Source organism: Nicotiana sylvestris, chromosome 5, assembly GCF_000393655.2.
Source record: "Nicotiana sylvestris chromosome 5, ASM39365v2, whole genome shotgun sequence".
In the NCBI taxonomy this organism is placed as follows: Eukaryota; Viridiplantae; Streptophyta; class Magnoliopsida; order Solanales; family Solanaceae; genus Nicotiana; species Nicotiana sylvestris.
Window position 1 is genome coordinate 15,582,725 of NC_091061.1, and position 13,879 is coordinate 15,596,603.

Genomic DNA, 13,879 nt, shown 5'->3' on the forward strand with positions numbered 1-13,879 from the left:
TTATCTCGTGTAGTCATTATGAACCCGTATAAAGATTAAGTAGACACATTAGATTACGCGGGGGTAATTTTTTCTTGTACAACGAATAACATTCTGAATTACTTATACTGAATTTATGGTGAGATTTAATGTTTGGGGTCTTTACCCGAATAACCAGGCAGATTCAATATTTATTTTTTATAGCAATTGGCGAGATGTTATTCAGATTAATTCTTCTTAATTCTGTGTTGGGCCAAAACGACTCAATATTACTCTTAATATGGTGTAATATTGTCCGTTTTAGGCAAACTTGCATGGTTTTCCCCCAAAAGGTCTCACACCATTAAGATATTCCTACATCTTATATATAGAATCCTAATTTTTTCACCTACCAATGTGAGACTTTATTCGCTATCTAATAATCCCCGTCTAATTAAGTTGCACGTGGCTTATCACCACGATCCACAAGTCTTCTCCTCAAATTAAGTTCCATGTGGCCGATTACCACGAGCTGCAGTTCAATCTCTGAATTTTACTGTGTGTCATCTACATCTTCAGAGTATTTATGGCAACCGCCGCCCCCAACTACCTTTTTTGTGTGTGTGCGTCTCCAAACTCGTAAGAGTAAGCAAACCAAGCCTTGCACCATCACTCAGTCGTCATCATCATATTCATTCCATCGAACTTGAGCTTTGACACAAGTTGTTGGGCTAAAACGATCTAATAATACTTTTAACATAATATGATATTGTTCGTTTTGAATCAACCCCGTATAATTTTTCCCGAAAGATCTCACACCCATGAACATTGTTGGCACACCTACCATTTTGTTTGTGTGAAGCATACCAATCCAAGGTGCACTAGGAGAACTTCTTCTCGTCCCAGTCAACAATCATGGCCAAAACCTAGAGGCTAGAGTTTCCTATGGCCCTGGCCCACAAATCTGAAAGCCTCAATTAGCGCGCACAAAAATCAAACTTGAAATCAGAAGAATCCCCAAACCGCTCTTTCATTTCATATTCCCAGTTCTCTCTCTCTCCCTTCAAACATCGATGTCGTCGTCGCGCGATGAGTTCGTATACATGGCGAAGCTTGCGGAGCAAGCTGAGCGGTACGAGGAGATGGTAGATTTTATGGAGAAGGTCGTAACCGCCGCGGACGGCGGCGAGGAACTCACTATCGAAGAACGTAATCTTCTATCCGTAGCATACAAAAACGTGATCGGAGCACGGCGAGCCTCGTGGCGAATCATTTCCTCTATCGAGCAAAAAGAAGAGAGCCGAGGCAACGAAGATCATGTGACCTCTATTAAAACTTACAGATCTAAGATCGAGTCGGAGTTGACCTCGATCTGTAACGGTATCCTCAAGCTGCTCGATTCAAATCTCATCCGCGCTGCGTCAACCGGAGATTCTAAGGTGTTTTATTTGAAAATGAAAGGAGATTATCACCGGTATTTGGCTGAGTTTAAGACCGGAGCTGAGAGAAAGGAAGCTGCTGAGAATACTCTTTCATCTTACAAGTCCGCTCAGGTTTGCTTTTGATTTTTTTTAATCAGCTGCAACAAATTCTCTTCTTGTTTTATTAAAAACTGATGAAAAATCATGCAAATGCCGGAATAGAAATATCCAGTTTTGATCTTGTTATTAATTGCATCAAATTTTCGTCCTGATTAATGAGAAATACGGGGAGAATATGCAAACGTAAGCAATCGGGCCAGCTTTTTTGTCCTGATGAAGAAGCATGCAAATGCTAAAGAAAATTTTGACTTTACATTGTATTGAAGTGTGAAATTGAAATATTCATCTTGTTTTTTCTTAGGATATTGCAAATGCGGAACTGGCACCTACACATCCTATTCGATTGGGGCTTGCTCTCAATTTCTCTGTATTTTATTATGAGATATTGAATTCTCCTGATCGTGCCTGTAATCTTGCCAAACAGGTAAGCAAAAAAGTCATGATTTGTTGTTTTAATTTGAATATTTAGTAGGAATTCAGATATCTTACTTATGGTTGTGTTTATGTTAAAAGGCCTTTGATGAGGCGATCGCTGAGCTGGACACATTGGGGGAGGAGTCCTACAAGGATAGCACGTTGATAATGCAGCTTCTTCGCGATAATCTGACTTTGTGGACCTCGGACATGCAGGCAAGTTCTTTCTATTCTCTTGTTGATGAGATTGTTCCTTTAATACTTGTGTGATCATTTTGCTAAGTCATGTATGGGGTTTTTTGCAGGACGAGGGAACAGAAGAGATGAAAGAAGTAGCAAAACCTGATAATGAGGAGCACTAAAAGTGGTGAAAATCTTTAATTCAGGATTTGAATGCCATGTTAAACTTTGCTCATTGGTTTAATTAAGCTCTTTGCAGTTCTAACTCCCCTATGATTTGTGAGACCTAAAAATTGTAAGTTGTTGTTCATTAAAGAAAGGTCCAGCTCTGTGCATGTCTGGCGTTTTGTTTGTATGGAGATGAATATGGGGAAGTAGGACGCTTTCACTTGCGTTCAGTTCTGATATAGGATTTCAACTTGTTTGCTTTGGGTCATGAGTTCAAATATCATTATTTATCTCTGCAGCTCTCCTGTATTTGGATGCTTCTTTTTCCTGATTGGAATGATCAATTGAGCATTTGTTCTCCATTTAAATTTACCAATTTCATTGTCTTGTTCACCATGTTTACATAGTGTTTTGGCTTTAGTTTGTGATGTAAGTTGGAAATGGTAAAGCCCACCCCACAAACCCTTTTGCCCAATAACCAAACAGGTTTTCCTTTCCCCATTCTCTTGATGACTCGAGCTCATGGATATGTTTTACTCCCTCTGTCCCAATTTACGTGAAGGTGTTTGACTGGGCACGAAATTTAAGAGATAAAGACTTTTGAAACTTGTGGTCTAAAATAATCCATAGAAATTTATGGCTAGAAATTATCTCATTAAGGGTAAGCTTAATGAGATAAGGTAAACTTTAAAGCCGCAACTGATTTTTCCCATAAGGGCATATTTAAAGTTGAATTATTACTAAATATAGATATGTGTTATTCTTCTTCTTGGGACGGACTAAAAAGGAAAAAGTGTAACATAAAATGGAACGGAAAGGGTATTAGATTTTATTGGCGCGACAACAAGTCTACCACTAACCTTGTTCATCCTATATCTATCTCTATAGTTCTTATGGTATCCAGGCTAAGGTCCTTGTTTGTTCGTCGAATAAAAACATACAACATTTGGGTGCAAGGTTCTAATGCATCTAATTCTTGGTGAACAAATCTTGTTCTTCTTCACCTTATTTCCAACTCCATTTCAATATCTCACGAATGCATTGGATGACTAGAATGTCTATGGCATAAATATTATAATGTCCTAAGTTATACAACACTGCACAGAGAAGCACCCTAATCTTAGAAGCAACAAAGATGCAGGCGCCATGATTTATTCCTTTCAGCAAACAGAATACTCAAAATGATTTGAAATAACTATTTAAGTGAAATTATTATCATGCACTTGATGTTATAACTCATAACATAGACTGGGCATTCATGCTTAGGTCTAATGAAGCTAACACTGAAGAATAAAAGAACAACTGAATAAATAACACACTTGTAAGGGTGCAATTTCTTGTCATGTGATAAATGAAGAATATATGCATAGTATTAAAACTTCAAAACTGAAAATAACTATACCATTCCAAGTTGTATCTAAAAAACGAAGGCCTAATATTGAGGTCACCAACTCTATGAAATAATACTTTTCTCTTCCTACTATGATTCAATCAGTATCTGAGTGATCAGAGAATTCTGCTCTAGGTGTTCCAAAATCGTCTGAGAAGGTAGATGAGGATGCTCTCCGATGATGAGATACCTGTTTTGGTGTATGGGGCTCTGATTTTGGTGCCTCGGCCTTTTCTGGATCCTCATCTTGAATTTTTGCTTCTAAATCTTCCGATTCTTGTTGAAGCAGCTCAATAGGTTCGACGCTGAAAATTTCCTTGGCTACTTGTCCAATCTCTCGAGCAAGAAATTTCCTTAGCTAGGGAATCTTTGAGTTGAAAATTTTCATCTTTAGCTAAATCAGCAGCAGCTTTTGCAACGTTCGCTTCATTTATAACCTGCTTCAATATGTCCCTCAATTTGTAAATTTCTTCCCTTGCTGCTCTAGTCATATGTTTAGCATCTTTAAGAGACTCGACGAGTCTTGCAGTCTCCTGCTGAGCAAGAGTTTCCTGTTTTGCTTCATCCAAAAGCTTTTGGTACCTAGCCTCAGTGTTTCTGACCATCTGTTTCAATCGTCTTGCCTCATCTTTTACTTGTTCTAGTTCTAATTACTTGCTTCGGTTTGGCTCTTTTCTTCTGCATAAGTTGCCAATTTAAGTTCTTTTCTAAGCAACAGCATCTCATCACTCAAAACCTTGGCCTTTGAAGAAGCATACTTCTCCTTTTCTTCGGTATTTTCCCTCATCGATCCAAGTTCAGACCCGAATCATCCCAGTTCCTTCCCATGGCATGAACCATCACAATGACTACTAGTTTGCTCGAACTCCTTTGTCTTCAATACCAATGAATCGAATATTTTAGACTCGGATAATCTTCTATTCTCTACTTCAACTTCTAGTTCATGAACCCTTTTCTTGAAATTGGATAATATATCCATCGCTTGAGCCTCATTCCTTTTTGCATTATTCAATTCCGCTTTCAATTTTCCTAAACTAGCTTCTTTCTCTCCTAACCAAAGCTGAAACTCTTTTGCTCTCTCAATCTCCAAATTCAGAGAAATTTTTTTCTTGTATTTAATCTTCAATTCTTCTCGAGTATTACACTGTAATTCCCTTGAAGTCCTTAGCTCTGTTAATAGTTCCCCAGTTGCCTTCACTCTGGCCTCATTAGCTACCTCTTTCATCTGCCAAATCTCCTCCTCAAGGTTTTCCATGATAAAAACTCTATTAATCTGATAGTCTGCAAGTGAAAACAATATACCAATTAGTTCGGATTAAGTTTTAGTCTACTTTAGGTCCAGTATTTGCTAGGAGTGTTTTTAGTCTTGTCAGAGATATATGTGCCAATAGAAAACTTAAAAACCTTCTACTGCTAATATTTGATTGAAACATGCTTAAATAGAGCGATATGGACATGATTTATATTCTTGACGCCAACTTGTTTGGGATTAAGGCATAGCTGATTTTTTGTTGTCTAAAAACAAGCAATGAAAAGATACCAAAGTTTTGAACGAAAACCATTATCCATATCACAAAAGAAATCACTTCCCAAAAGAGAAAAATCAAGAATCAATTTGTATAATTCCCTAGATAAAATTGAATTAAAAAAATATGAAGGGCAAAGAGAAGGATTAATACCTTGGATGGATCTCTTTCAAGAAAAAGAAGGGCGTTTTATTCTCATGCAAACTCAATACTGAGAAACAAGATACTAGCACTCCTATTTATAATAGTGTAAAACCTACTCTTACAAAACTAGAAAACTTATTTCAATATTATTTTGACTATAATTAATCCTATTTAGACTTGAATTAAAAAAAACTAATAAATACCGAAATTATAAACAATTGAAAGAATTACAAGAAAATACATATGACTTCACACCATAACAAAAAATGGTCCATATTTTTAAGTTTTACCCCACCTAGCTCACATTGTACATATTTTGAAAGCACTTGCAAATTCAAAATCTGTGTTCTTACAATCATTGCTTCTAAAAGCTATGGATTCTTTATTCTCACAACCATTGCTTTCACTCTCTCTTTTTCTCACATCTTCTACATATGCTTCAAGGGGCCGTGTATTTTCTGCTTCTCCTCTTGTGTCACCTGCTTGCAATGTAAGAAAATTGAAGAGTAGAGTCCGCCATTGAAGCCATTCAAAGCTTTGCTTTTGAAAATGGATTTTTTTGAATTTGTTAGTTGTTTGGATTGGGTGTTGTTCCAATTGATTGAAAATATCAAAAGAAGTTCAAATTTTAAATTTGAAGTGATTTGGAGTAGATTTGAGTTAAATTTCAGAAAAAATTCAAAGAAGAAGACGAAATCAGTTTTTTGTATAATTATGTATAATCTTGTATAATAGTGTATATGAGTGTAGAAACACACCTTATACAACTTTATACACCTTTATACAAGCGTTTGTAGACGAACTTCTTCCACGATTTTCAATTGCAATTCTTGTTCAAAACCAGTCCAAATCTCCATTAAATGACTTCAAATTTTATATACAACCTCCTTATACTATTTCTAACAAGTATAAATAACACCCACTCCAAATTTCTCACAAAATCAAATTCGAAATTTAAACCCACATATTTAAGCTTGTTAAAAATTTAATTTTCACCACCCAAATAAATTTGGTTTGTTGAATTAACATTTGAGTCACAATTACTGATTCGAAAATTAATTTAAAAGCTTGAGGAATCTTTTTTAAAAATTAAATAGTAATTTTAAGAACCTATTTGAGTTGGATGTTGAATCTTAGCCTATTATTTTTGGGCTAGTTGGTTGTAAATTGAAATATGGTCTATAAAATTGAAAAGCATGTAGCTTAGTTGTTCTAATGTGAAATTTTCCCTAAACAATTTAGGTTTTCTACTCTAAAGTTAGGTGTAGTCCTATGATTTTGAACGTAAATATATAAAACCTTAATTCCGTTTTTGATTTTATTATTATGTCTTTACTTTGACTTCGATTTTTTAATATTATATTGTGTATTACGAGGACATACAATCTAAGGCGTACAAATTACGAGTCAAAATCTCCTATTATTGCCTCGCCACCGAACAATTTCTAAAGTCTAAACTATTAAGAATTGAGTGATCAAAATCCAAAATTTAAGCATTGGGAATTAATTATTGAATTGTTGGATCTTGATTGATTTTATATGTTAGTTTGATGCTTTAAGAGGACATAGAATGACTGTCATTACATGAATCAACTATAAGTATGTATCCGATACAAATGTCTTAATCGGTGAAAACTTACTCGCACTAGGTGTTTACATCAACCCAATAAATATATGGCAGATGTCTTTTTAAGCATGCGCGATTTTTCTCATAAACTTTTAGTTTATTTAGAAGGCTGAGTATATCGACGGCCCCTCAAACTTGTCAAAATTTTCATTTAGACCTGAACTAAAGCTATGACCTATTGGCTATTGAAACCTCAACCGAAGCAAAATTGCGCCTATTAAACACGTCTCCCACAACATTAAGGTACTAGATGGCATAGCCTAGCGGTTAATAAAGTGGGAATGACGGGGAAGACCATAGTTCAAATTTCGTTAGAGGTGAGAAAATCCGCTAGCTGATTTCTTCCTATCAGTTTAAGCCTTGATATACCTATGGATTAGTTGAAGCACACATAAGTTGGTCCGAACACCACCATATAAAAAGAAAAAAAAAACATTTCAGCTTTATGATATATTGGTCAAACCGGGTAAAAACCCCCATTTCAGCTTTATGCCTGAGTCTGCAATTTCTATGGCACAAATCTTATTATTTTCACCTTATTACCAACTCCAATTCAACATCTCAAGAGTACATTGGACGACTATGGTTCCTTGCTACATATTAAGTTATATCTTTAATGTCCTAAGTCATAAAAATATTGGGAGGAATCAAGATACAGACGCCATGAGTTATTTCTTTCAGTAACCAGAATATGCAGAAGTGTTTACAATATACTATCTAAATGAAATTATAATCATGTATGTACATGGTGTTATAACATCGAACGACATTCATACTTCGATCTAATGAAGCTAATATTGAAGATTAAAATAACAACTTGATGATATAAAAAATTGGCAGGCTGCAATTCCTTTGCTTCTGATTAATGGAGCATTTTGAAGGGAACCTTCGCGTAACTGGTAAAGTTCCTGCCATGTGATCAAAAGGTCATGGATTCGAGCCGTGACAACAGCCTCTTGTTGCTTACAATAACCCTTGTGGTCCTGTACTTCACCGGATCTCGCGCATAGCAAGAGTTTACTGCACCCTCCTGATAAATGGAGCATTTTGTATGCAACATGAAAACTTCAAACACTTAAACTAACTGTACAATTTCAGGTTGTATATACAGAACAAAGGCCTACTAACTGGATGGTTCCCTCTTATGGAAACTCTTCCTCCTTATGAGGTCACCAACTCGTCGAAACAACGCCTTTTTCCTCCTACTACTACTAGGACTTCTACCACTATCTGAATTATCAAGATGATTATAATCTGGATGATCAAAATCTTCTGTTCTTGGTGTTCCAAAATCATCTGAAGAGGCAGATGAAGACGCTCTCCGATGATGAGATTCCTGTTTTGTTGTATCAAATATTGAGCCCTTAAGTGCCTCGGCTTTTTCAGGATACTCGTCTTGAATTTTCGCTTCTAAATCTTCCTCTTCTTGTTGAAGCTTCAGCTCACTAAGTTTTAGGTCATAACATGGAACCAGTGACTTCTCCTCTTCTTGATCCTTGTCTTCAGTTTTCAATGATGACGAAGAAAGTAGCCGTTTTAATTCCTTGACATTTTCATGAGCTGCAACTTCATTAATCCTAAGGCGTTCATTCTCTCGCGTAAGAAAACAAAGTGATTCCTCCTTTTCAGCCAGGGCATCTTTGAGTTGAGAATTTTCATCTCTAGCTAAATCAGCATCAGCTTTTGCAGCGTCCGCTTCATTTATAACCTGTTTCACTATGTCCCTCGATTTGTAAATTTCTTTCCTTGCTCTTCTAGTCATATTCTCAGCATCTTTAAGAGACTCCGCGAGTCTAGCAGTCTCTTGCTGAGCAAGAGCTTTTTCTTCTTCAGACTTTCTGACCATTTGTTTCAATTGTCGCGCCTCATCTTTTACCTGTTCTAATTCTAATTGAGAAGCATTAAGTTTCTCCTTGGCCACAGTAGCTTCATTTGCAACTTCCTTCAACGCGAATGCTAAATCATCCAACGCCTTTTGGCTCTTTTCTTCTGCATCAGTTGCCAATTTAAGTTCTTTTCTAACCAAGAGTATCTCATCACTCAAAGCCTTAGCCTTTAAAGAAGCAAACTTCTCTCTTTCTTGAATCTTATCCAAATTCGCCTTCGCCAATCCAAGTTCAAATCTTAGACATCCCACTTCCTTCGCCAATGCATCAACAATCTTCCCATCGCAAGAACAATTCACGTGCCTGCTATTCTGCTCGGACAAAGCCTCGAGTGATTCAATCTTCTCATGCAGGGAAGATATCTCAACCTTAGATTTTCCAAGTTCAATCTTAGTTTGCTCAAACTCCTTTGTCTTCAATACCAATGAATCGAATATTTTAGACTCGGATAATCTTCTATTCGCTACTTCAGCTTCTAGTTCATGAACCCTTTTCTTAAAATTGGATAATACATCCATTGTCTGAGCCTTATTCTCTTTTGCATTACTCAATTCCTCTTTCAATTTCCTAAGATGAGACTGTTCTGCTCTCTCTATCTCCAACTCCAAAGAGTTGATATTGTTTTGTTTAATCTTCAATGCTTCTTGAGCAGTATCAATATACAATTTCTTCATTGTCTTTACCTCCTCCTGATGTTTTCTCATTTGCTCTTGCATGATTAAAAGTCTATTGATCCAATATTCTACAAGCAAAAACAACATATTAAATTAGTCGAGATTAAATTTAGTCGTGTTAGTACGTTTACTTATGGACCAATTATTTAGAGTCCTTTTAGCCTTGTCAGATTTATATGCGAGTAAAAAAGTAAACAACTCGTAATGCTGGATAAATCAATTATTTTAAATAATATCAGATTGAGACGGATATAAATGGAGTGATATGGACAAAAAGGATTCATACAGCTGATACTAGCGTGTTGGGGATTGATGCTTAGTTATTTTAATGTTTTAAAACAATCACAAATGATAAAAAATTGCCAAAAAAAACCATAATCCAAATTACACCAAAGAATCACTATCCTGGAGAAAAGAATCAAGAATCAATTTGTATAATTTCCTAGATAAAAAGTGAATATAGAATATGAAGAATGAAAGAAAAAGTTTTCGGACCTTGGATAAATGGTCAACCTTGGAGGGATTTATTTCAAGAAAAAGAAGGGTGGTTGAATCAATTTTTTACCCAAAGAGATCCCCTCTGCAAAGCTTGGAAGCAGAAATGATTCTAGAAATTTTACTGTTGTTACACAAATCCCTCAAAGTTGCTAAAGAATCAATCTTTGTTATCATGCAAACTCAACACTCAAGAAACAAGAGACCAGACAAATCCATAAAACTTTATCTAAGGATAAAGCATGAAAGGAAACAAATGAATCCGAGAAAAGCTCTGTACTTGAAAGATAATCGCTAGTACACACACTTGGAAAAATATCGACAGCCACTAAAAATGAGTAGACAAAAGCAGTTGCGCCCAAAAAGGTACTAACATTCTGGTCATGCCACAGCCCGAAGTTGGCGGGGTGTTTGTTAGAAAACCAAAGTAGAGAAACAGAGAGAGGGTGGGTGGGTGAATTTTTTTTTTTTTTTTTTGGTGGGGGGGGGGGGGGGACTAATGGTCTATCGGTGAAGACATAAGATGAGAAAAATGGATATAAAAGTATATGAAAAAAAAAAAAAAAAAAAAAAAAGAGCATAATGCTCCATAGCATTGTGCATAGAAGCCATTTTTTGGATCACGTACACTCGTGTATAACCATTCTGTAATACTTGTTAGTTGATGACGGTGAATTAATGTCATGTAATTACCCCCATCCCCATGGAAACAGTCCTGCCGGTTGAATCGCATCTTCCCGTAGTAAATTTATTGTTGTCTGGCTGAGGGGAATGCTAGGAATTTGAAAGAGTTACGCCATCGAAGAGCCGGCAGACATTATGAATTCTTTCATTTAAACAAGTTCTGCTATAACCCCCAATAACTACGGATTAACATATAATAAAGCCTCTAGCTTTCAAGATACAATTGTTTCTAAATGAAGGCTACATTTTCCAGATGTGATAGCTTTCTAACCAGAATCTACTATGTAAGCATCAGATGCAAATATATCAGAATCTCAGAATAGTGACTACTACAGATGCATCAGAAAACAGTCCACACTTTCACTACCCATATCCAAGCCATCCATTTAAATGGTACAAATTCATCCTAAGTTTACGAAGAGCACAGTATAATCAATTATCCGCAACAACTTGAAACTAGCCATTAGATGAAAGTACTGAACATTGTTCGACACCAGTGGTGTGACATTAGAGATCCAAACAAAATATTGTGCTCTTAACCCCTCCTACAAAACTAAACATCAACAAATTACAGCACACCTCCGGCCACCAACAAAAGCAACTACGAGTGCCCTACTACTAGATTTAATTACTGTCTTTATGTCTTACAAAGAAAAGCCAGACAAGGACCAACAACGCTACTAGCTAGAGTTGATCAATTAAGCACGCTCGCCCCTGATTCGCCTGGCAAGCTGAATGTCCTTGGGCATAATTGTCACACGCTTGGCATGAATGGCACAAAGGTTAGTGTCCTCAAAGAGACCCACCAGATAGGCCTCAGCAGCCTCCTGCAGAGCCAGCACCGCATGACTCTGGAAACGCAGATCAGTCTGAAAAAACAAAGAAATACACAAAGAATGATCAATCACCAGAAAACAACATAGGCTAAATCCTCCTTACCACAACAGTATTAAATTTAGAACCAGTAAACCAAAAAATTAATCCACAACATCTACCTTAAAGTCCTGGGCAATTTCACGAACAAGCCTCTGGAATGGAAGCTTCCTGATCAAGAGCTCAGTACTCTTCTGGTACTTACGGATTTCACTGCATGCATAGAATACTAATTAAGCATGCAATTAAATTGATAAACTCCAAAGACAACCATAAGTTTTTTAAAAAGAAAAAAAAAAAGGCACTTACCGAAGAGCAACAGTTCCAGGGCGGTATCTATGTGGCTTCTTCACACCACCAGTGGTAGGAGCAGACTTACGTGCAGCCTAATACACATAAGATACAAAATTAAAAACTAATGCATACAAAATATATTTTAGTGAAGACCAAGAATAAACTAAACAGAAATAGACCTTAGTAGCAAGTTGCTTCCTTGGAGCCTTTCCTCCTGTAGACTTACGAGCAGTTTGCTTGGTACGAGCCATCTGAATACAACAACCCAACAGTTTTTTTTTAAATCAAGACATGAGAAAGACTTAAGTTTGCAATTATAGAAGAAACTCACCCAGAAATTCATAAGATTAAGAAGCAAGACGAATGAAGGGTTTCAATTTTTCACTAAAAACAAGAAGGTGAAAACCAAATGAAAGATTAAGACTTTCAACTTGCACCATTGGAAGTTGACGATTAAACAGAGTCACCCCCCAGATTGTGCAAATTTGAAGAACATAAGATTGCTTCGTGCAATATTAATATACTCACTGTGCCGGAAAAGAATGACATTGCATTAGCTATTTGGAGGGAGATACATAATTTTTTACTTCGAAAATGATTTTTTTCCAAATACAGTCAAGACAACGGAAATCCATGTTGAAATTAGCACCGAAATAATGTGTTATCTCAAGGGAACAAAATCCATAGCAATTGAGATTGATGATTAACCACTAACGCCAAAATTGTACAAATCCAAAGAACATAAGATTGCTTCATACAATATACTCCCTATGTACACAAAAGAGTGGTATCATAAACAGAGTCAACACCCAGATTGTGCAAATTTGAAGAACATAAGAATGCTTCATGCAATATTAATGTACTCACTATGCCAAAAAGAATGACATAGCAATAGCTAAATGGAGTGAGTTATATGATCTTTTACTTTGGAAATTATTTTTTCCAAATATGTTCAGAACAACAGAATTCCATGTTGAAATTAGCACCAAAATAATGTGCTGCTTCACACTAGCATCTCTTATTAGCACAAAACTTGAGAGACTATATTTCGCACTAATACATGAAAACACACACCAAGGATTTCACAAAATAAAGAATTAAAAAAACGATAGAAGATTTCAACTTTGCAGTTGAAGATAAACCTCCTATTCTTCTTTGATTGCTCCAAATACGTTAAAACAGCATGAGTATCAAAAGTAGCTGACTAGTCCTAATATTCTAGGAAATTCAAAAAATCAAAGAAAAACATATTCAAATTAGCAACAGGATAAGAAGGGTTGAGTCCAACCCAAGCAGTCTCTATTTCACAACAAAAAAAAGGAGCAATTAAAATCCCTAAAATAGAACAGCAAACTCGGAAACTATTATAGGAACCAAAGTAGAAGAGTTAAATCCCTAAATATTATAGAAATCAAACATTCCGTTAAAACCCTAACTTTATGCAGCTACACCTACAATTCTAACTTAGAAGATAGTCAGAAACCCTAACCCTAAATTTTCCACAGAAAAAAACGAAAATATAACCGATCAATTTCTTCATATATCATATATACAAGAGAAATTCAAAAATATAAGCAGGAAAACAGCTGACTAACCTCTGATGAAATCTTCTTTTTTTATTCTTCTTCGCTCTTTTTGTTTTGTAAATAAAAAAGTTCTAAAAGAGTGGAGGTTAAAGATTATATATATAACGTGTTGTGGGGGTATCGTGTCACAATGGATAAGGAGTTTGGGCTCAAACAAGGCATTGGGAAAAGCAAAGGAACTAAAAGACCACCACAAAGTCTTTTGGGCTTTATATGGGATCCGGATTAATGAATTGGGTACATTGAAATGAGAATATTAGCGAGGGCACACGAATGGTTAAATGGCCAAATAGTAGCATTAATGTGGGAGGCTGAAGTTTTGTAGAAACTTTCTCTCTGTGGTCTCTCTTCCTCGATTATTTCTTCTGTGACTTTGTCTTCTCATCCCTTTCTTTCTGTTCCTATCTTAGTTATGTTAATTTCCATCTTGTTATTCCCT

At 36.1% G+C, this 13,879-nt stretch overlaps 3 protein-coding genes across 3 annotated transcripts; 1 reads left to right on the top strand and 2 right to left on the bottom strand.

Annotated features, from left to right (window-relative positions):
* Positions 1-821: 821 nt before the first annotated feature.
* LOC104245408 (14-3-3-like protein F) lies at positions 822-2,629 on the top strand. The gene is made up of 4 exons (XM_009801010.2): positions 822-1,511; positions 1,801-1,923; positions 2,013-2,129; positions 2,219-2,629. The coding sequence occupies exons 1-4, from the start codon at positions 1,032-1,034 to the stop codon at positions 2,273-2,275; spliced, it is 777 nt and encodes a 258-aa protein (XP_009799312.1). The 5' UTR covers positions 822-1,031; the 3' UTR covers positions 2,276-2,629.
* A 4,963-nt stretch (positions 2,630-7,592) lies between these two features.
* Positions 7,593-10,206, bottom strand: LOC104245407 (WEB family protein At3g02930, chloroplastic-like). Its single transcript, XM_009801009.2, has 2 exons — positions 10,004-10,206; positions 7,593-9,576 (listed from the first exon to the last, which is right to left on the bottom strand). The coding sequence occupies exon 2, from the start codon at positions 9,548-9,550 to the stop codon at positions 8,072-8,074; it is 1,479 nt and encodes a 492-aa protein (XP_009799311.1). The 5' UTR covers positions 9,551-9,576; positions 10,004-10,206; the 3' UTR covers positions 7,593-8,071.
* A 917-nt stretch (positions 10,207-11,123) lies between these two features.
* Positions 11,124-13,634, bottom strand: LOC104245406 (histone H3.3). Its single transcript, XM_009801008.2, has 5 exons — positions 13,450-13,634; positions 12,034-12,105; positions 11,870-11,946; positions 11,683-11,773; positions 11,124-11,556 (listed from the first exon to the last, which is right to left on the bottom strand). The coding sequence occupies exons 2-5, from the start codon at positions 12,103-12,105 to the stop codon at positions 11,386-11,388; spliced, it is 411 nt and encodes a 136-aa protein (XP_009799310.1). The 5' UTR covers positions 13,450-13,634; the 3' UTR covers positions 11,124-11,385.
* Positions 13,635-13,879: the final 245 nt, after the last annotated feature.